At 47.5% G+C, this 23,865-nt stretch overlaps 1 protein-coding gene across 1 annotated transcript in view; it reads right to left on the bottom strand.

Annotated features, from left to right (window-relative positions):
* The window catches only part of csmd2 (CUB and Sushi multiple domains 2), a 1,700,996-nt gene that overhangs the window by 112,134 nt on the left and 1,564,997 nt on the right, over positions 1–23,865 (bottom strand). The window contains exons 54-56 of the mRNA XM_048558072.2: positions 20,505–20,678; positions 20,222–20,410; positions 15,879–16,052 (exon numbers count right to left, since the gene is read on the bottom strand). Coding sequence (XP_048414029.2) covers positions 15,879–16,052; positions 20,222–20,410; positions 20,505–20,678 — 537 coding nt within the window. The remainder of the gene's footprint in view (positions 1–15,878; positions 16,053–20,221; positions 20,411–20,504; positions 20,679–23,865) is intronic.

Here is a 23,865-nt window from a genome sequence, read left to right as displayed (position 1 = left end):
CCCAGCTTCGGTTTGGAGATACGCTCCTCCCAAGTCTTAGTGCATGCCCCAGCTCCACCAAACCAAACACCCAGCACCTTCAGGTAGTCTGTCCTGACGGTGAAGGGGATGAAGGAGCGGTCGTCCCAGTTCCCGAAGAACATGACCTCGCTCTTACCCCTATTGACTTTGGCACCCGAGGCCAGTTCAAACTGGCCGCAGATGTCCAATAGTCTACTCACCGACCGACGATCGTTGCAGAAGACGGCGACATCGTCCATGTACAGGGAGGTCTTGACCTGAAGGCCTCCGCTGCCTGGGATAGTCACGCCCTTCAGGCTCACGTCCTTCCTGATGGAGGCGGCGAAGGGCTCCACACAGCACATGAACAAGGCAGGAGAGAGCGGGCAGCCCTGCCTGACTCCAGATCTAACAGGAAAACTCCAAGATAATAAAATGTGAGGCTGGATGAACACAGCAGGCCAAGCAGCATCTCAGGAGCACAAAAGCTGACGTTTCGGGCCTAGACCCTTCATCAGAGAGGGGGATGGGGAGAGGGAACTGGAATAAATAGGGAGAGAGGGGGAGGCGGACCGAAGATGGAGAGTAAAGAAGATAGGTGGAGAGAGTGCAGGTGGGGAGGTAGGGAGGGGATAGGTCGGTCCAGGGAAGACGGACAGGTCAAGGAGGTGGGATGAGGTGGGACATAGAGCAGTTTTTCCGCCATCTTCGCCTCCATGCCTACTTCTTCAACCGGGAACCCAACCCTCCTTCCACTGACCCCTTCACCCGCTTCCAACACAAGTCCTCCTCCTGGACACCACCCCCAGGCCTCCTACCCTCCCTCGACCTCTTCATCTCCAACTGCCGTCGAGACATTAACCGCCTCAACCTCTCCACCCCTCTCACCCACTCCAACCTCTCCCCCGCAGAACGGGCAGCCCTACGCTCCCTCCGCTCCAACCCCAACCTCACCATCAAACCCGCAGATAAGGGTGGCACAGTGGTAGTATGGCGCACTGACCTCTACATCGCCGAGGCCAGACGCCAACTCTCCGACACCACCTCCTACCGCCTCCTCGATCATGACCCCACACCCAAGCACCAAACCATCATCTCCAACACCATTGACGACCTCATCACCACAGGGGACCTCCCACCCACAGCCTCCAACCTCATTGTTCCCCAACCCCGCACGGCCCGTTTCTATCTCCTTCCCAAAATCCACAAACCTGCCTGCCCTGGTCGACCCATCGTCTCAGCCTGCTCCTGCCCCACCGAACTCATCTTCACCTATCTGGACTCCATTTTCTCCCCTTTGGTCCAGGAACTCCCCACCTACGTCCGTGACACCACCCACGCCCTCCACCTCCTCCAGGACTTCCAATTCCCTGGCCCCCAACACCTCATATTCACCATGGACGTCCAGTCCCTGTACACCTGCATTCCGCATGGAGATGGCCTCAAGGCCCTCCGCTTCTTCCTATCCCGCAGGCCCGACCAGTCCCCCTCCACCGACACTCTCATCCGCCTAGCTGAACTCGTCCTCACACTCAACAACTTCTCTTTTGACTCCTCCCACTTCCTACAGACTAAGGGGGTGGCCATGGGCACCTGCATGGGTCCCAGCTATGCCTGCCTCTTTGTAGGTTACGTGGAACAGTCCCTCTTCCGCACCTACACAGGCCCCAAACCCCACCTCTTCCTCCGGTACATTGATGACTGTATCGGCGCCGCCTCTTGCTCCCCAGAGGAGCTCGAACAGTTCATCCACTTCACCAACATGTTCCACCCCAACGTTCAGTTCACCTGGGCCATCTCCAGCACATCCCTCACCTTCCTGGACCTCTCAGTCTCCATCTCAGGCAACCAGCTTGTAACTGATGTCCATTTCAAGCCCACCGACTCCCACAGCTACCTAGAATACACCTCCTCCCACCCACCCTCCTGCAAAAATTCCATCCCCTATTCCCAATTCCTCTGCCTCCGCCGCATCTGCTCCCACGATAAGACATTCCACTCCCGCACATCCCAGATGTCCAAGTTCTTTAAGGACTGCAACTTTCCCCCCACAGTGATCAAGAACGCCCTTGACCGCGTCTCCCGTATTTCCCGCAACACATCCCTCACACCCCGCCCCCGCCACAACCGCCCCAAGAGGATCCCCCTCGTTCTCACACACCACCCTACCAACCTCCGGATACAACGCATTATCCTCCGACACTTCCGCCATTTACAATCCGACCCCACCACCCAAGACATTTTTCCATCCCGTCCCCTGTCAGCTTTCCGGAGAGACCACTCTCTCCGTGACTCCCTTGTTCATTCCACACTGCCCTCCAACCCCACCACACCCGGCACCTTACCCTGCAACCGCAGGAAATGCTACACCTGTCCCCACACCTCCTCCCTCACCCCCATCCCAGGTCCCAAGATGACATTCCACATTAAGCAGAGGTTCACCTGCACATCTGCCAATGTGGTATACTGCATCCACTGTACCCGGTGTGGCTTCCTCTACATTGGGGAAACCAAGCGGAGGCTTGGGGACCGCTTTGCAGAACACCTCCGCTCAGTTCGCAACAAACAACTGCACCTCCCAGTCGCAAACCATTTCCACTCCCCCTCCCATTCTCTAGATGACATGTCCATCATGGGCCTCCTGCAGTGCCACAATGATGCCACCCGAAGGTTGCAGGAACAGCAACTCATATTCCGCCTGGGAACCCTGCAGCCATATGGTATCAATGTGGACTTCACCAGTTTCAAAATCTCCCCTTCCCCTACTGCATCCCTAAACCAGCCCAGTTCGTCCCCTCCCCCGACAGCACCACACAACCAGCCCAGCTCTTCCCCCCGACCCACTGCATCCCAAAACCAGTCCAACCTGTCTCTGCCTACCTAACCGGTTCTTCCTCTCACCCATCCCTTCCTCCCACCTCAAGCCGCACCCCCAGCTACCCACTAACCTCATCCCACCTCCTTGACCTGTCCGTCTTCCCTGGGCCGACCTATCCCCTCCCTACCTCCCCACCTACACTCTCTCCACCTATCTTCTTTACTCTCCATCTTCGGTCCGCCTCCCCCTCTCTCCCTATTTATTCCAGTTCCCTCTCCCCATCCCCCTCTCTGATGAAGGGTCTAGGCCCGAAACGTCAGCTTTTGTGCTCCTGAGATGCTGCTTGGCCTGCTGTTTTCATCCAGCCTCACATTTTATGATCTTGGAATTCTCCAGCATCTGCAGTTCCCATTATCTCTAACAGGAAAACTGTCTGATTCCCACCCGTTGATCGAGACTGCGCTAATGATGTTGGCGTAGAGCAGCCGGATCCAATTGCGGATGCCCTCCCCGAACCCCAATTTGGAGAGGACGTCCCTCATGTAAGCATGAGAGACCCTGTCGAAGGCCTTCTCCTGGTCCAGGCTGACAAGGCAGGTGTCCACCCGCCTGTCCTGTACGTAGGCGATCGTATCCCTGATGAGCGCGAGGCTCTCAGCGATCTTCCTGCCCGGCACAGCACAGGTTTGGTCAGGGTGAATCACTGACTCCAGGACAGACCTGACCCGGTTGGCAATGACCTTGGCCAGGATTTTGTGGTCCACGTTCAAAAGTGAAATGGGACGCCAATTCTTAATTTCTTCCCTCTCCCCCTTCCTCTTGTAAATGAGGGTGACGATGCCCTTCCTCATGGACTTGCACATTTCCCCTGCCCGAAGCGCACTATTGTACACCTCCAGCAGGTCCTGGCCGACCAGGTCCCACAGAGCGGAATACAGCTCGACCGGTAAGCCGTCGCTTCCGGGAGTCCTATTCCTCTGCAAGGACTTGAGGGCGCTGGCCAGCTCGTCCAGGGATATCGGCCGGTCCAGCCACTCCCTCATGCCGTCGTCTAAGACCTCCGTGATAGACGACAGGAACGGCTCGGAGGCCGTGATGTCCGTGGGCTTCGTGTCATACAGTCCGGCATAGAAGGATCTGCTGATCCTCAAAATGTCGGGCCGAGACGACGTCACCGAGCCGTCGTCCTCCTTCAGCCGGCTAAGCACAGAGCTCTCTTTGTGCACCTTCTGAAAGAAGAAACGCGAGCACGTCTCGTCCTGCTCCACGGAGCGGACCCTGGACCGGAAGATTATCCGGGAGGCCTCTGCGGCGAAGAGCGAGGCTTGCTGGCCCCTCACCTCGCGGAGGTCCTCCGTGACATCAACCCCCATCAACTGCAGAAGGAGCAGGTTCTGCACCCTTTTCTGGAGTCGCGACAGCTTTCCCCGCCTCTCTCTTGCCTTCTGAACACCCTTGAGGACAAAGAACCTCCTGATGTTCTCCTTCACCGTCTCCCACCAGTCGCCCGGAGACTCAAAGAGGGGTTTCATGGTTCTCCAACCGGCGTACTCCCTCTTAAGCTCCTCGACGTTCTCTGGGGTCAACAGAGTCGTGTTGAGCTTCCACGTCCCCTTGCCGGCCGGCTGGTCGTCCTGTAAGTGACAGTCGGCCAGCAGGAGGCAGTGGTCAGAGAAGAACACCGGCTCGACCCCGTTGCCCTGACCGAGAACGTCCGTGACACAAACAGGAAGTCTAGCCTTGAGCGGATAGACCCGTCTGGCCGCGACCAGGTGTACCTCTGCTGCGCTCCGTCTGCAGGGGTGCTGAAGACGTCGAGCAGCTTGGCGTCCTTCACCGTGCCCATCAGGAATCTGGACGTGACGGCCAGTTGACTCCCCCCACCCGCTGTCCCCACGCCGGATCTTCCATCTGCATCAATGATGCAGTTGAAGTCTCCGCCTAGGATGACCGGCCTGGACGTAGCCAGCAGGGGTGGAAGCCGCTGCAGGACGTCCAACCGCTCACTCCATACCGCTGGGGTGTACACGTTGATCAGCCTCAGGGGAACATTCCTGTAGGTGATGTCAGCCACTAGGAGGCGCCCCCCCACCACCTCCTGAACTTGAGAGATGGTGAAGTTGTGCCCCCGCAGCAGAATAGCCAGGCCCGAGGAGTGACAGTTGTTACCCCCCGACCAGATCGAAGGCCCACAGGTCCAGGCGCCGGACCATTTCCCGTACCTGCCGAGGTGCGGTATCCCGTACTCCTGCAGAAACAGGAGGTCCGCCTTGATGGTGGTCAGGTAGGCCAACGTGGACACACATCTCGTGGTTGACTTGACGCTGCGCACATTAATGCTCGCAACTCGTACCCCCATTGTGGGCAGTGACCGCAGTACCCTCCCCAAGTCCAAGGTCCAGCCCCTCCATCTGTCCCTTCATGCCCATTGCCCGGGCTGACTGCTGGACGCTCTCTGGGCTCAGGAAACCGTCCGTGCTGCCTTCCGGGTGGCATCCCCCCATCAGGGGTGCGGAGGCAGGAGGGTCCGGCTCCGGGTCAGGCTGGGGACGCGCTGTTTCCTCCTTCCCGCCTGGAAGTTCCGGGGGGCCCTCCAGTGCTCCAGCGGCACTTGACTGGGTGTCGGAGGGAGCCTCAGGACGCCTCCCGTCACCTGGAAGCTGGGTGCTGCTTTCCTTCCCCCTCGAGACCTTTAACTTCTGCTTCGGGTAGGCCCTCTCCAAATCCTCCTCGTCAGAGGAGCTCTTTTCGCCCCCCTGTAGCTGCCTCTTCCCGCCGGATGGTTGCGGTTCCTGGGCCCGTCGACGCACCTTCCTCCTCGCCTTCCAGACTGATGTCCACTCCCCTGGGTCGCCTGTCGCCGCCTCCATTGGCTCCGGGTTGTCCGTGGGGATCGGAGCCTGCAGGGGTGCTTTGCTGGCTTCGGGCCCATCCTGTGGGGCTGGGCCCTCCTGCATGACCTGGCCCTCCTGCATATTAGTGGGGTCCTTGCTGGGCCCTTGTGCCTTCCTCTCCTCCTGGGGGGCTTGCCCCGCATTTCCCCTGCCGGCGACCTGGGCGTAGGTGGTACCCCGCCGCGGGCATGCCCTATAGAAGTGGCCCGCTTCCCCGCAAAGGTTGCAGCTTTTCTCTTGTGGGCAATCCTTTGCAAGGTGTCCCTCCTCCCTGCAGTTCCTGCAGATGGTGGCTTTGCAGTCGGCCGCCATGTGACCTGACCTACCACAGGCATGGCAGACTTTAGGTTGCCCTGCATAGGTCAGGTAGCCCCTGCTCCCGCCGATCGCGAAGCTGGACGGTGGGTGTGCGACATTCCCGTCTGCGCCCATCCTCAGCGTCACCCTGACCTGCCTCTTACTCGTCCAGATGCCAAAGGGGTCCACGATGTCAGTTAGGCCCCCTTCCACCTTCACATACCTTCCGAGGAAGGTCAGGACATCAACTGCTGGCACATGCGGGTTGTACATGTGTACAGTCACCATACGGTTCCTCTGTGCTGGCATCACAAACAGTGGGACAGCGGTCAATACAGAGAGGGGGTTCTCACCTCCTTTCTCCTTGAAAACCTCCAGGAAGCGCTCACAAAGCTTGGAACTCCTGAAGGTCACGTCGTAAAAACCTCCTCCGGGGAAATCCTGCAGGTAGTAAATGTCCGCAGCAGCGAACCCGCAACAGTCCAACAGGACCCTCTTCACAAAGAAGGTGCGGTCCACAGGTGCACCTTCATCCACCTTCTTCACGGAAACACGGATGGTGTTCCGGACCCCCTGACCTGGGGCACGAGCGCTTGCCGCAGCCATCGTTGCAGGTTGGCTGCTCCCCTGAACCAGCGTTAGGCCGAAGCCAGCATTAAGATCCACTGGTCGCAAGGGCGCACAGCCAACCCGACGTCCTCCTTTCACCTCCAAGACAGCACTCTCCTCCTAACGGTCCACAAGAGAGCGGTTCTTTATTTTGTTCCAGATGTAAGCTGGTTCACTGAGCTTGAAGGTTTGTTCCCAGATGTTTCATCACCATTCTAGGTAAGATCATCAGTGAGCCTCCGACGAAGCGCTGGTGTTATGTCCTGCTTTCTATTTATCTGGTTAGGTTTCCTTCGGTTGGTGATGTCATTTCCTGTGTTGGTGATGTCATTTCCTGTTCTTTTTCTCAGGGGATGGTAGATTGGCTCCAAATCGATGTGTTTGTTGATGGAGTTCCGGTTGGAATGCCATGCTTCTAGGAATTCTCGTGCATGCCTCTGTTTGGCTTGTCCGAGGATGGATGTGTTGTCCCAATCAAAGTGGTGTCCTTCCTTATCTGTATGTAAGGATACGAGTGATAGTGGGTCATGTCGTTTTGTGGCGAGTTGATGTTCATGTATCCTGGTGGCTAGCTTTCTGCCAGTTTGTCCAATGTAGTGTTTGTCACACTGTGACAAACTGTGACAAACACTACGTTGAACAAACTGGCAGAAAGCTAGCCACCAGGATACATGAACATCAATTAGCCACAAAACGACATGACCCACTGTCACTTGTATCCTTACATACAGATGAGGAAGGACACCACTTTGATTGGGACAACACATCCATCCTAGGACAAGCTAAACAGAGACATGCACGAGAATTCCTAGAAGCATGGCATTCCAACCGGAACTCCATCAACAAACACATTGATTTGGAGCCAATCTACCATCCCCTGAGAAAAAGAACACAAAATGACATCACCAACCCAAGGAAACCTAACCAGATAAATAGAAAGCGGGACATAACACCAGCACTTCGTTGGAGGCTCACTGACGATGTTACCTAGAATGGTGACGAAACGTCTCAAAACTAACCTTCCAGCTCAGCGAGCAAACTCACATCCAGTACCTCAACCTGAGCTACAAATCTTAAAACTCGATTGTAAACCAATGTTGTATCCCCTCCAGGGCCAAAATGTCCTTACTAAGGCATGGTGACCAGATTTGGTCATAGTTCTCTAAGTGAGGTCTAACCAGGGTTTTGTATAACTGCAACATAACTGCTGTATCCTTGTAGTCCAGTCCTCTAGGTGTAATGGCCAGCATTCCATTAGCTTTTTTGATAAAGTTCTGCACCCGTCTGTGTCATTTCAAAGATCTACACACCCGAACCCATCATATCTTTGTATATCCACTGTATTTAACTTCATACCATCTAAAAAGTACACTGATCTATCCTTCTTCAGTCCAAAATGGATAATCTCATTCTTACTCACTTTGAACTCCATCTGCCACAGTTTTGCCCAGTTACCTGATCTACCGCCATTCCTTTGTAATTTATGCTATCACATACAATGTCTACAGGGCCGCCTAACTTTGTGCCCTTGTCAAATTTGGATGCGTGATTTTCTTTGCCATTATCCAAGTTGTTAATATATAGTGAATAATTGCGGACCTAAAGCAGATGCTGTGGGACACCGCCGGTAAGATGCTGCCAATTTGAGTATCTCTTATTATCCCTACTTTCTGTTGCCTACCACTCAATCAATTTCTCAGCTATGTCAGAAATTTGCCCTCAATTCCATGGACTTCTACCTGAGTTAACAGTCTTTCATATGGGATTTTAGCAAATATCTACAATAAATCCATTCAATCAACATCCTTAGACATTTCATTAACCACCAGATGGGTCACCTTGTCTAAAACTTCTCTGAGGCTTATCAGGCATGAGCTACTTTCATGAATCCACTCACTGATTAATGGAACATTTGAGGCATTCATTTACCTCATCCATGATTATTGACTCCAACAGTTTCCCCACCACAGATGATGGCAAACTGGTGCATAATTTCCTGGTTATCCTCTTTCATCCTTCTTGAAATGTGCAGTGACATATGAAAAGTAGATTGATGTAAGTGACACAAAGGAAGTGGAATTTCTCCTCGCAGAGGTTTGTGAATCTGTGGAAGTCTTTACTGCCAAGGGCTGTTGGGCTGGATCATTCAGTAAATTCAAGGCTGAGATAGATTTTTAATTAACAAGAGGATCAAGGGTTATTGGGAAAAGGCAGGAAAGTGGAGCTAAGGGTTGTTAGCTCAGCGAAGACCTTATTGAATGGTGGAGCGGTTTCAATGGGGTGAATGGCTGACTTCTGATATCACATCTTATGGCTTTGTGGAAGGGGACCAAAAAGTACTGTTTCTCAAAGCACAAAGTTATTGTGGTTGATACTTCATTGGAAACTCTAGGGTACATTTGTCAATATATAGATAATTTAAGATGAAACTACACAGGCTACCGGTCTTTAAAACTTTGCCAAAGGGGCTGCTAATCTTTCATAATGACCAGAGGGACTATCATACATTGGAAATTTGTAAATGGTCAGAAATATTCACTAGAGTTCATCAACAGCAACTGCACTGACAGAGAAAAAAAACATTGTCTCAGAGATAGTAGGAACTGCAGATGCTGGAGAATCTGAGATAACAAGGTGTAGAGTTGGATGAACACAGCAGGCCAAGCAGCATCATAGGAGCAGGAAAGCTGGCGTTTCGGGCCATGACGCTTCATCAGAAATGGGGGGGCGGGGGGGGGGGGGGGGGTTCTGAAATAAATAGGGAGAGAGGGGGAGGTGGTTAGAAAATTGATGGAGGAGAAGATAAGTGGTCCAAAAAAGCATTTTTTGTTTCTGGGGACGAAAAGGGCTGCTTGTATTTCAATCACCAACAAATCTACAGTTGATGAGTGAACACTGCACCCAGTGACTCTTATTAGGATTGGGCATCAGTTAAGCCCTGCATGACTTGTTGTGCCTGACTCTGTACTATTCTCTCATGCTGAAAGTGACACTCCACAAACCAATCAAAGCATTGCAAATTCATCTGCAGGAGGCACAAAATCTGTTCCACAATGGCACTGGTTAAAGAATGAGCAGCATTGTAACCACGTTCAGTCTCAGTCAGGTGGTTGTCTAATAAACTCATCAGACATGGCTTCAAAAGGCAGCCCTGGTCTCCCAGTAACCATCTTTGTAAGGTTTCTGGCTTTTGATAATTTACATCTGTACAGCAAGACATAGAGGGCTCTGTTAAGGAGGGTTAAGAATGCATCCATATGGACCTGTGACACTGGGATCTCATTCTGATGAGTACAGCCCAAGCCGTGCTCTGCAAATACAGTAGAAGATTATAAGTGCGGTCTGATGACTAATACCCTGTCCCTCTCTGTCCCCACCCTAACCAAGAAAGGCATTGCATACAAAAGATTGTTGGCAAATACTGTATTGTTTCATGTGAGCCAAAATCTGTGCGATGTCCTTGTGCAGTATATAAGATGTGAGATTTTCTTTGTGAATTGTGGTCCACTAATCACATGCTAAAGATCATCTGTAATTACTTCTGCTTTATAGGGATGACTATTTTCAATCTGTAATGAGCAATGACATGGGTACAATTGCTCATGATCAGGATTTGCAACCCATTCAGCTGAAAGTTGCATGTATATTCACATACGGTGTACCATGATTACAGATGACTTTAACCTGTTCTGTGAAAGTGCCTGGTTAATAATAATTACCCCTTGAAGGGCCTTCACATTGTTTATAAATTGAATCCATTTGTTCAAGCAGAAGAAAAACACATACTCTGCTCACTCTGGGTGTGGTTATAACCATTTTCTGTATCTATTAAGTCGTTCCAATTTGCATGAGTATGGAAGACAATGCAGGTCATGCTTGGGACAATTGTCAGTGGGTGATAATCACAAGCTCAACATGACAATGAAGCCCTCCGCCATCCCCACTGTGAACATCCATATTCCTTCCTTTCTCTCACTCACTCCCAGTTGAGTTCAACTGCACTGACTTTCCATATGTCACCATGCACTTTTTTGGCTGTACAACTTCAACCTCTAGAATTATCGATGATAACAAAGTGTGGAGCTGGATGAACACAGCAGGCCAAGCAGCATCTCAGGAGCACAAAAGCTGACGATTCGGGCCTAGACCCTTCATGAGAGAGGGGGATGGGGAGAGGGAACTGGAATAAATAGGGACAGAGGGGGAGGCGGGCCGAAGATGGAGAGAAAACAGGATAGGTAGAGAGGAGAGTATAGGTGAGGAGGTAGGGAGGGGATAGGTCAGTCCAGGGAAGGTGGACAGGTCAAGGGGGTGGGATGAGGTGGTAGGTAGGAAATGGAAGTGCGGCTTGAGGTGGGAGGAAGGGATGGGTGAGAAGAAGAACAGGTTAGGGGCGCAGAGACAGGCTAGGCTGGTTTTGGGATGCAGTGGGGGGAGGGGACGAGCTAGGCTGGTTTTGTGATGCAGTGGGAGGAGGGGAAGAACTGGACTGGTTTTGGGATGCAGTGGGGGAAGGGGAGATTTTGAAGCTTGTGAAGTCCAATTTGATACCATTGGGCTGCAGGGTTCCCAAGCGGAATATGAGTTGCTGTTCCTGCAACCTTCGGGTGGCATCATTGTGGCACTGCAGGAGGCCCATGATGGACATGTCGTCTGAGGAATGGGAGGGGGAGGTAAAATGGTTCGCGACTGGGAGGTGCAGTCCTGCAACCACAGGAAGTGCTACACTTGCCCCCACACCTCCTCCCTCACCCCTATCCCAGGCCCCAAGATGATGGGAACTGCAGATCCTGGAGAATCCAAGATAACAAAGTGTGGAGCTGGATGAACACAGCAGGCCAAGCAGCATCTCAGGAGCACAAAAGCTGACGTTTCGGGCCCTTATCCTTTATCAGAAAAGGGGGCTGGGGAGAGGGTTCTGAAGTAAATAGGGAGAGAGGGGGAGGCGGGCTGAAGATGGATAGAGGAGAAGATAGGTGGAGAGGAGAGTATTGGGGGGAGGTGGGGAGGTGGGGAGGGGATAGGTCAGTCAGGGGAGGACAAACAGGTCAAGGAGGCAGGATGAGGTTGGTTTCCCCAATGTAGAGAAAGCCACACTGGGTACAGTGGATACAGTGTACTACATTGGCAGATGTGCAGGTGAATATCTGCTTAATATGGAAAGTCATCTTGGGGCCTGGGATGGGGGTGAGGGAGGAGGTGTGGGGGCTCTACATTGGGGAAACCAAGCGGAGGTTGGGGACCGCTTTGCAGAACACCGCCGCTCGGTTCACAACAAACAACTGCACCTCCCAGTCGCGAACCATTTTAACTCCCCCTCCCATTCCTTAGGCGACATGTCCATCATGGGCCTCCTGCAGTGCCACAATGATGCCTCCCGAAGGTTGCAGGAACAGCAACTCATATTCCGCTTGGGAACCCTGCAGCCCAATGGTATCAAATTGGACTTCATTTGCTTCAAAATCTCCCTCCCCCACCGCATCCCAAAACCAGCCCAGCTCATCCCCGACTCCCTAACCTGTTCCTCCTCTCACCTATCCCCTCCACCCACCTCAAGCCGCACCTCCATTTTCCACCTACCAACCTCATCCCGCCACCTTGAATTGTCCGTCCTCCCCTGACTGACCTATCCCCTCCCCACCTATACTCTCCTTTCCACCTATCTTCTTTTCTCTCCATCTTCAGTCCGCCTCCCCCTCTCTCCCTATTTGTTTCAGGATCCTCTCCCCATCCCCCTTTTCTGATGAATGGTCTAGGCCCAAAACGTCAGCTTTTGTGCTCCTGAGATGCTGCTTGGCCTGCTGTGTTCATCCAGCCTCACACTTTGTTATCTTGGATTCTCCAGCATCTGCAGTTCACATTACCCCAGAATTAGCACCTGAGCCAAGCCCTCCAGCTTGGTTGTAATAACCGTCATGCTGCACTTAAACTTGCCCCCTACCAATGGGTTAAGTTTGTGATCTTTTAAGGCAGCCACCTCCTGTAATAACCCATGTTCTACCTATTGTTACTGTCTCCCTCCTTGCGACATGTAAGCCCAAAAGATGGAAAAAAAAATTTCCATTTACCCTGATACCAGTTTAAATTTGAAATCTGCTCACTTATCCTTCACAGGCAATGTGCAGATTTCTGTCAAAGGTCAAGAGGAAATAGAAAACTGGTGGACGCTAAAATTATCAAAGCAAAACAGAATGTCAATTATTGAGACAATCTGTTGAAATTCTGTTTTTCTTTTCAACAACAAAGAAACACTCGGGCCAGTGAGTGAAGTAAAAGATAACATCAGAGCATTGTGGTTGACCTTCTTAATTACTAAGCAATCTGTCCCTTTAGGCTCAGCCTTGCCTCACATCTTGCTATAAGATTTTCACAACTTAAAATTGTTGACCAACAAATGGACACAAAATAAAATCAGAGTGTACAATATGCTGGCCTTTATTCCCCTACTCATAATTATTCCAAACGACTCTGTGGAGAATGCAATCACAACAAACAAAAGCATGGGTTTTCCCAGAGCCCTAATCACAGAAACATTACAATTTAACAGCCTAATTTTGTTCATAAATATTTCAATATGAACAAATAATTGAAGTTCTGGAAGAAACATAACTTACAACCAAGTACCTTACACAACAAGTGTTATTGTTCATTGAGGAATTTAGTAATGGACCGGATTTAATGGAGGTATTGGAGATTTCTGCTGGCAACAGGGAAGCCAAGGCGAGGACCGAGCTGTATCTTTTTGGTAAGGACCACTGAATTAAATACCAATCAGGCAAATGTCGGGCTGAAGATACCATACTTTTGGGATGCAGTCAAGGGCAGGGCCCAATGGTATCAATGTGGACTTCACAAGCTTCAAAATCTTCCTGTCCCCGACTGCATCCTAAAACCAGCCCAGCTCATCCCCACCTCCCTAATCCGTCCGTCCTTTCTCCCATCTATCCACTCGTCCCACCTCAAGCCCCACACCCAGATCCTACCTACCAGCCTCATCCCAACCTCCTTGACCTGTCTGTCCTCCCCGGACTGACCAACCCCCAGTCTAACTCCCCACCTACACTGACCTTTAATGGCTCCATCCCTGCCTCCTTGACCTATTCATCTCCTCTCCACCAATGTGCTCCTTTATCCATCTTCTATCCACCTCCCACCCTCTCTATTTATTTCAGAACCCCCTTCCCCTCCCCCATTTCTGAAGAAGGGTCTAGGCCTGAAACGTCAGCTTTCCTGCTCCTCTGATGATGCTTGGCTGCTGTGTTCATCCAGCTCTACACCTGGTTATCTCAGATTCTCCAGCATCGGCAGTGCCTACTATCTCAAAATACAAGGCATACTTTTTTTCTGATGTTACTCTTTCATGGGAAGTGTCTGAGGCTGGCAAGTGCAGCATTTGTTGTCTATCCCTAATTGCCCTTGAGCTGATGGGTTCTTTGGGGGACATCAAAGGGCATTTAGATTCAACCAAGTTGCTGTGGGTCTGGAGTCACATGTCAGCCAGACTAAGTAAGGATAGGAATTGAGCTTTTATGACAATTGACAATGATCACATAGTCACCAGAAGTCTAGCTGTTTAAAATCTAGATTTTTATTGAATTCAAATTTCACCATCTGCCATGGTGAAATTCAAACTCATGTCCCCAGAGGACTAGCCTGGGGCTCTAGGTTACCGGGCAGCAGCAGATTCACCAGATACCAACATCCAGCTGTATTCGGTTCCTTTCTACAGCCTTACTCTCATTTGGTACTGTTGCAGAGGTATAGATGTAATAAGTTTGTTAGTACCGAAATCAGTTCATTTGCACTGGGCTGTACATCAACCATAATAAATATTTCCACGAGAATGATGATGATGTAATGTACATAACACTGCAACTGTGGGAAATTTAAATGCAGTTAATCAAATCTAGAATTAAAAAGCCAGACTCAGTAACAGTGGCCGTGAAACAGACGTGTTTCCTTGGTTCTGGCTTCTTATGCATATGAAATTTCGTTCTTTGTTTGTTTGGCAACTTTGCCTCAACTCTCTGCCCTGAAATTTCCTCCCTTCACTATTCTATGTTTTATTAACTCTGTTTGGAGAAGGGGCAAGTATAAAGGTGTCTACAGCAAAGTCCACGTCAAAAGGATGAAGTCATAGAATGCATCAGCTGGGTGTACAAAATAAAACACACAAATGGTGATTTCTGGGGTCATAGTCACTTTCAGAGCAGTAACATTAACTAATGCCAGCAGGTCATTGTTAACTTCCACCCCACTGAAATATCTGCACTCTTACATTTACACAATTGTTCAACAACCAAGCTGGCAATGTGGACAGAACAGATTGGCTTTTGCAAATGATATCTAGTTTCATTAACAGATCACCACAGTCACCTTTCTCCTTCTTGGCATAACATTTTCATTTTAAGTCTTTTTCATTCCGTCTGTATAGGTATGAGACCTCACCTGATCCTACCTCCAGTAACCTATTTCATCTTTTTCAGTTTTTTTCTCAAGATAATTGAAAATGTTATTATCCTTCACTTCAAATGCCATACTAAATACAACATTTTTATTTTGTCATTTGATGCCCTTTTTACACTCCAGGTGCCAGCTAGATAACTAGAAATGAAGCACATTATACATTATACACCATAGCCTTGATACATAATTCTAGAAGTCAAAGCATCCATACATCAGGTTTTATCTCATTTATTCTTAATACAACTCATTAATCATTTCGTCATGGTCTGCTTCCATTTGTATGCAGAGATATCTTTCCTCTTCTTTACATACTTACCCATTATGCAACTGCTTGAGGCTCAATCAGATCTTCTTGATACCTTATATATCATATAATGTCAGATAGTCCCTAACATCACTTGGTCGAATCCAATACAATTCTTTATGATTTTTGTGGTTTTTTGATTCATTGTTCATTTCCAAATTCTATCATTGTTCCTTTGGCTTCATTGCCTCAGCTCCTAGCGCCCTGGAATTTCCTCTTCCCACTAATCCACCTTTAAATCAACACATAGAGCCAATACTTACCACTTCAATGAAAGTTTTGTGTCATTTGGTGTCAAATTTTGTCTGAGAACATTGCTGTAAAATGCTTTGCGATTATTTACTATGGCTCTATATCAGCTCAATAATAGTTGTTTTAACATCTAAATATATCAGTCCATCCATATAACATTAAATACACCCAAGAAAATACTCCAGTTTGTTTTACCTGACAGGTTTTGAACACTGTGTGATGACACAAGAATGTTTACCTGAGCAGTGTGGTAATGATCCACTCCAGTGCCCATCCAGTTGGCAGATACGAGTGGCATTTCCAATCAAGCGACGATTTCTTTCACAGTAATACCGCACTGTAGAGCCAACTGCAAACTGGTCACCGTACAGTTCTGCACCAGGTGGAATGCCAGGATGGCCACAGCTCACCACTAACAGAAAAAGAAGTGAGACAGAAAGCAAGCATTTTATTTGCACATTGAAAACTCCATTAAATCTGACAGTAAAAAGCTAATCTGAAACACAAGATGGAACATGCTGTATCCATAATAATGCATAGCTTGGAGTGTATTCTATTCTGATTGTACTGAACAAATTCAAGGATAGCAAATTTATCCCCAGTAGGCTTGAGGGATTACAATCTCCTTAACTTCCAATTTAGGAAGAAATAATTGAGGGCATTTTACAACTTGCAATAAACACTTAAAGGGAACAGTTCTTTAAAACTGTCTCATGACACGAGGGCATTGCGGGGATGGCCAGCATCTATTGCTCATCTCAACTTGCCCTTGAGAAGGAGATGGTGTGCTGCCGCCTTGGTCAAGCTCCTTGATGCCACACCTGGTTAAATGTGGCTTTGATATCAATATCCATTGGGAAAGGCTCATGTGCTTTTTAAAATAACAGATCATGACTTATGGACAAACTAGATTCATTTGAGATGGTTAAAAAAGAGGGGATTGAGTTCAGTCTATAACCATGAGAGGTGAACCCTGATCACAGTTAGTTGTATAGGCTGCATGGTCTTTGTTGTGTCCATATAATATCTCAGAATTCAACGGACCCCCATAAACTGCAAGAGAAAATCTTGCCCCACTGGTTATTGTTAAGCATCATTGTTATTGTGAATGGTTTAACCTTTTAATTAAGCTTTCAACAGCTTAGACTCTAAGGAATAGAAACAGGAGAAGACTGTTCGGCCCCTTGAGTCTGTTCCATCATTGATTAGGATCATGGCTGATACAACATTCTTCCTGCAACTTTCCTGCAAATTCCCCATAACCTTTTATTTCATAATGATCAAGAATCCCTTTTTCAGCCTTAAGTACACACAAGGACTCTGCTCCCATAGCTCTCTGTGGCAAGGAGTTCCAAAGACTCTCTGCCATCAGAGAGAAGAAATTCCTCCTCTGCTCGATCTTAATTTGGTGCCCCTTTATTCGGAGACTATGCCCTCTTGTCCTAGATTCTCCCACAAGGGGAAACATGGTCTCAGCATTTACCCTGCCAAGTCCCTTAAGAATCCTATATGTTTGAAACAGGTCACCAATCATTCTTCTGAACTTCATCCAATCTTCTTAACCTTTACTCGTAAGTCAACCTCTCCATTACAGCTTCCTCGTGAACTTTCTCTGAACTGCTGCCAATGAAATAATATCCTTCCTTAAAGAAATGGACCAAAACATCTCAAAGTACTCCAAATGTGGTCGCACCAGTACCTTGTCAAGTGGCAGCAAGGCTTGCCTACTCTTATACTCCAACCCCTTTGAAATAACACCAATATTCCATTTGTCTTTCTGATGACCTGCTGCTCCTGTGAAGTAGCTTTCTCTATTTTTGTATGTTGCAGAGTTCAGCAGTTTTTCTCCATTTAATTCACATTTGGTCCTTTCCCCCCACAAAATAAACAACTCCACATTTTCCCACATTTTTGTCCATTTGCCACCTATTTGCTCACTTCCACACAACATCTCTTTGTAAACTGTATCTCTCTCACAACCTGCCTTTCCAGCTATTTTCTGGACATCTGCAAATTTGGCTACAGTACATTCACATCTTTCTTCTAAGTCATTAATGTGAGAGAAGAAATTCCTCCTCTGCTCGATCTTAAATTGGTGCCCCTTTATTCGGAGACTATGCCCTCTTGTCTGTAAACCGTTGAACTTCCAGGACTGATCCCTGTGGTACTCCACTGGTCATGGTCCACCATCCTGAAGAAAAACTCCTCATTCCCTGTCGCTGTTTCCTGCCTGTCCGCCAATTCTATATCCACATCAATGTACTACTTCCAATACCATAGACTCTTATGACTTAACCTTTTGTGAGGTACCTTGTCGAATGACTTCCAGAAATCCAAGGTGAATACATCTAATGGGTTCTTTCTAACCTGTCTGGCTCAGACTTCATCGAAAAGCTCTCATAGATTAGTCAGGCACAATTTATTTTTCATGAAGCCACGCTGATTCTACTTGATTAGATTATGATTTTCCAAATATACTGCTATTACTTCCTTAATAATTGATTCCAATATTTTTCCATCAATAGATGTTGGACTAATCAGCATATAGTTACCCAAGAGGTTACTAGTATATCATTGTTTATGACATACTGTGCAGATGTTCATCATACATCAGTCTTGCTCCAGTTACTGGACTTATTTTTGCTCAAAAGTTGCAGAAGATTGTGTTTGTGCCATGACCGGCTTTAAGCAAAGACAGTTTGTGCTATGAAGAGGTAATTTCCAAGGTCAAGCTATGGAGATTAATTCCAAGTTTTGTTGTGCCACATGACAAAATTTCGATGAAGTCTCTGATTAAACATATGCTAGACAAAATAAAATTATCTACTGCATGCTGTTAATCAATGGATTAGAGTGGTTACTCCATGACTGTGAGATAATATTCCAGTCGCATGGATCAGTGGTTAGCTCTGCTGTTTCACAGCATCAGGGACTCAGGTTTGGTGCCATCATTGCGCAACAGTCTGTGTAGAATTTGCACATTCTTCTTGTGTCTGTGTGACTCTCCTCTGGGTGCTCTGGTTTCCTTCCACAGTCCAAAGATGTGCTGATTAGGTGGATTGGCCATCCTAAATTATCCAAAGTGTCCAGGGGTGTGCAGGCTAGGTCGATTACCCATGGGAAATGCAGAATTCCATGGATAGTGTAGGAGTGTTGGTCTGAGTGGGATGCTTTCTGGAGGATCAGTGAAAAAAATGGGCTGAATGGCCTGCTTCTACACTGTAGGGATTCTATGATTCTATGAAGTCATCACAAACAAATCACAGGGGATTAAATAATCCCACACATATGTTCCTAAGACTGTTCCCACAACAGTTTGCACTCAAGGGCTTCAGATACACTTTTGTGACATTTGAACTATAATCAGAGCATGCCCAGCACATCAAAAATAATGAATGACTATTAGATTGGCTATCAGTGTTCTGAAATATTCTAAAATAAAACACAAAACAGCAGATGCCAGAGATCTGAAACAAAAAAAAACAAATTGCTGGTGAAACTCAGCAGTCTGGCAGCATCTGTGGGAAGAAAGCAGAGTTGATGTTTTGAGTCCAATGACTCTTCGTCAGGTTCTGACGAAGTTCTGCAGCAATTTCTATCACTGTTCCTGAAACAGCCTACTTATCACCATAGCAACCACGGTACATCTTCATTCCACTCCACTCATCATTGTACTGGACAGGCTTCAAGCTCCATTTCTCAAAAAGGATATATAAAGCGACAGAAAGTGGGACATAAACTGATTATCATACAGGAATTACTTTAACATTTTTCTTAAAAGGTAATAGCAGCAAAGTTTTTTTGGCTTAACTGCAGCTTTTCTTCACAGAATATAATGAGCTCCTTCAGTCATGAAATAACATAGTGTTCAATACATTTGTTCTCCTTGGTGACCAGCATAATGAGATGATAGGACTTCTGAATTTTCTGATTTGAAAAAGTGCAAATGACTTTTTCTCCCCTTTTCTTCGATCGACCATGATTTGTACTGGACCAAAGTTCTACAGATCACTGTATTATGTCTCTTTTGACTGGGATGGTTTGTGGTGCAAACAAAAAAAATGTGAAAAGTGCAAAATATTGATAATTACTTTATAGTTTAAATATTATGAGATAATTTTCCAATTTATGTTGGAAAGGATTTTGTAACTGGCATTGATAAATTTATTTATTCAACCATTCACAGGATGTGGATGTCGCTGGCTAGTCCAATATTTATTGCCAACCCCTAATTACCCAGATGGCAGTTAAATATCAATCACTTTACTGTGGATCTGGGGTCACATGGAGGCCAGACCAGTATGGATGGTAACCCTAGAGGACATTAGTGAGCCAGATGGGGTTTTCCGACAAGTAGCAAGAGGTTCACATCTCTGTCTGCCTCAATTCTAGATTTTTATTGAATTCAAATTCCACCGTCTGCCGTGGTAGGGTTTGAACCTGGGTCCTCAGAACATTACCTGGGTCTCTGGACTTACAGTTCAGCGATAATAACACTGGGCATTAACCTCAACTTGATTAACTATTTGACAATAAGCAGACTCTTCGTTTCTTAAATATTAAGGTATCAAAATCACTTACACAAACACTTTGGGAGAGATCGATCCCAGGAACCATCTCCTTGACAGGTCAACACATCTGATCCCAACAGGTAGTATCTGGGATTGCACTCATACGACACGGTACTACTGTAACTGAACCTTTGTGCGACGTTTAATTGCACTCGACGAATGCCATTTTCAATATGTGCCGGATCTGAACAATTGACAACTGTAGGAAAGTAAGACAATATGAAGTTCCTTTCTACCCTGTTTTAATATCACTGAAGAAGTGTTAAAACTGCACAATGCTTCATACATCATACCTTGACATGTCGGAAGTGAATTGCTCCACTGTCCATTAGATTGACATTGGGAGCTAATGGCCCCATGTAGTGTATATCCTGGATTACAGGTGAACCGAACAATGTCATTCAGGTTAAACTGAGTTCCATGTGTTATGCCGTTACCTGGATTACCAGGATGTCCACATGTAATTGCTGCAAGAAGGAAACAAAACAACAACTATTTGTAACTAAAAAATCAATCAGCAATATCTTCCAGTGAAGATCTCAAACTCTAACCAACCTGTCCTCCACGGATTATTCAAAACAGTTTATAATTCTCCATTTGAAACTAAAATCAGATAAGCATAGAGATACAAGACATGGGATCAGATATACACTACAGAAAAGCTAAGTAGAGAATGTCGAATATCTAAGAGTGTCACTGAGCTTTTGAAATATACAGCTTATTGGGATAGTGTATTTGGAAAATTACAGAATCATGGCATCATCGTGTGTACACTTGCTGTATTTAAAACTAAGATGTAGCACAATTAATATTCCTCTACATTATTTGTTAGACAGATTATATAATTTTCAGAAAATATGTTAAGTGCTAAATAGGGTGAATGAAAGATCCATCTTTACTCAAAATAATAATCACCATCCACATCCATTGAAGATACTGCCTCGGGTACCAGGAATAGCCCACTTGTTGTTGTTGTGAGGTGAATTAAGGGTCTATATTCCTGTTGTAGAGTTACAGTTAGCAACAATACTTCTGGGGAATTTGGGAAGATTGTCATTTTGACTTTTGTCTACGCAGAATTAATTTTGAAACCCTTAGGCTTGAAATTGAGTGCACAGAGATATACTTAAAGCACGATAACAGTAAATTAGTTGTACTCTTTCATAATGCAGAACGATTCATAACTCAAAAGCTCCACCAGTGTGTGTTATGATTGTCTTTAGCAAGAATGAAAGAAGTCTGAAAAACTCACCGGCACCAGTGAGCCACTTTCTTTGTATTGCAAAGGATTGAGCTTTTGTTTAAAATGAGCACGGCTGTTAACCAGATTCTAGAAATGTGCAGGATAATAAAATGTGAGGCTGGATGAACACAGCAGGCCCAGCAGCATCTCAGGAGCGCAAAAGCTGAGGTTTCGGGCCTAGACCCTTCATCAGAGGGTCTAGGCCCGAAACGTCAGCTTTTGTGCTCCTGAGATGCTGCTGGGCCTGCTGTGTTCATCCAGCCTCACATTTTATTATCTTGGATTCTCCAGCATCTACAGTTCCCATTATCACTCTAGAAATGTGCATGTGACTTGTCAACTGCTGAAAGATTATTCAATTCATGTGTGCTCCTTTCAGCTTTTCAATGTTATAAATTAGCATGCCATCAGACATCAAAATAAAATCCATCCTAAGCAATCAAGGCAGTTAAAACCCATTGAGCCCCTAACATACTACTTGCATTAATTTTTCCAAGAAACAGTAGTGTTCACTGTCTATAAAATGCACAGCATCAACTCATGAAGGCTCCTTCAACAGGAACTTACAAATCTATGATATCAATTATTTAGAATTACAAGAGCACAGATGCATGGGCATATGCAAGTTCCCCTCCAACGCACACACATTCTTGACGAAGAGCGATATCACCGGCCCTTCATTACCACGAGGTCAAAACTCTGGAACTGCCTTAAAGCAGCACTCTGGACATATCTAGCCCCTACGGATTGCAATGGCTCAAGAAGGCAGCTCATCACAACCTTTTCAAAAGTAATTAGGGATGGGCAGTAAATCCTGGTTTTGTCAATGATAGTGACATTCCTAATAGAATACAAGAAAAATAAAACATGTGGAGCCTGTATTAAAACATTGTGCACTGGTAGTGGATGACAAGCCAGGCCCCTGAATGGACGTCACTATTCCACAACTTCAGATGCAAACATCTCACAACATACCAGAGACCCTTTCGCCACTGCCTCACACTGATGTAGGAACACATCATGCTGAAATCTCCATTTCCCCGCCCCGACTCGGGATCTCTGAACACTCAAATACACGTATTGAAAACTGCAGTTGGGTTGTTACTTTAACTTCTGAGTTTTGATTGAATATTTGGCAGAAAAAAAACTATCATGGGTGGAGATCTTCCAGTTTCCAGGTAAGCCAAAGGTATGCACTGACAGCCCTTGGAAAAAATAAATTTAAATTCCCAATGGGCAATTCTCTAGGACTGGTGAATCCTGTGCAAATATCCGAAAGCCAAGTTGGAGTCAGCGATTTGGAAGAAATCTGAATAAAAAAGAACAGAATTGTGGATGCTGTAAATCAGGAACAAAGACAGAAGCTGCTGCAAAAACTCAGCAGGTCTGGCAGCATCTACAAAGAAAATATCAGAGTTAATATTTTGGGTCCAGTGACCCTACCTAGAACTGATGGTAACAGAATGTGAGGCTGGATGAACACAGCAGGCCAAGCAGCATCTCAGGAGCACAAAAGCTGACGTTTCGGGCCTAGACCCTTCATCAGAGAGGGGGATGGGGAGAGGGAACTGGAATAAATAGGGAGAGAGGGGGAGGCGGACCGAAGATGGAGAGAAAAGAAGATAGGTGGAGAGGAGATTATAGGTGGGGAGGTAGGGAGGGGATAGGTCAGTCCAGGGAAGACTGACAGGTCAAGGAGGTGGAATGAGGTTAGTAGGTAGGACATGGTGGTGCGGCTTGGGGTGGGAGGAAGGGATGGGTGAGAGGAAGAACAGGTTAGGGAGGCAGAGACAGGCTGGACTGGTTTTGGGATGCAGTGGGTGGAGGGGAAGAACTGGGCTGGTTGTGTGGTGCACTGGGGGGAAGGGGCGAACTGGGCTGGTTTTGGGAAGTGGTGGAGGGAGGGGACGAACTGGGCTGGTTTTGGGATGTGGTGGAGGGAGGGGACGAACTGGGCTGGTTTAGGGATGCAGTAGGGGAAGGGGAAATTGTGAAGCTGGTGAAGTCGACATTGATACCATTGGGCTGCAGGGTTCCCAAGCGGAATATGAGTTGCTGTTCCTGCAACCTTCGGGTGGCATCATTGTGGCACTGCAGGAGGCCCATGTCATCTAAAGCATGGGAGGGGGAGTTGACATGGTTCGCGACTGGGAGGTGCAGTTGTTTATTGCGAACCGAGCGGACGTGTTCTGCAAAGCGGTCCCCAAGCCTCCGCTTGGTTTCCCCAATGTAGAGGAAGCCACACTGGGTACAATGGATACAGTATACCACATTGGCAGATGTGCAGGTGAACCTCTGCTTAATATGGAAAGTCATCTTGGGGCCTGGGATAGGGGTGAGGGAGGAGGTGTGGGGGCAAGTGTAGCACGTCCTGCGGTTGCAGGAGAAGGTGCCGCGTGTGGTGGGGTTGG

Source organism: Stegostoma tigrinum, chromosome 24, assembly GCF_030684315.1.
Source record: "Stegostoma tigrinum isolate sSteTig4 chromosome 24, sSteTig4.hap1, whole genome shotgun sequence".
Taxonomy (NCBI): domain Eukaryota; kingdom Metazoa; phylum Chordata; class Chondrichthyes; order Orectolobiformes; family Stegostomatidae; genus Stegostoma; species Stegostoma tigrinum.
Note: the sequence above shows the minus strand (reverse complement) of the source record. Positions and strands in the feature narration are given on the sequence as shown.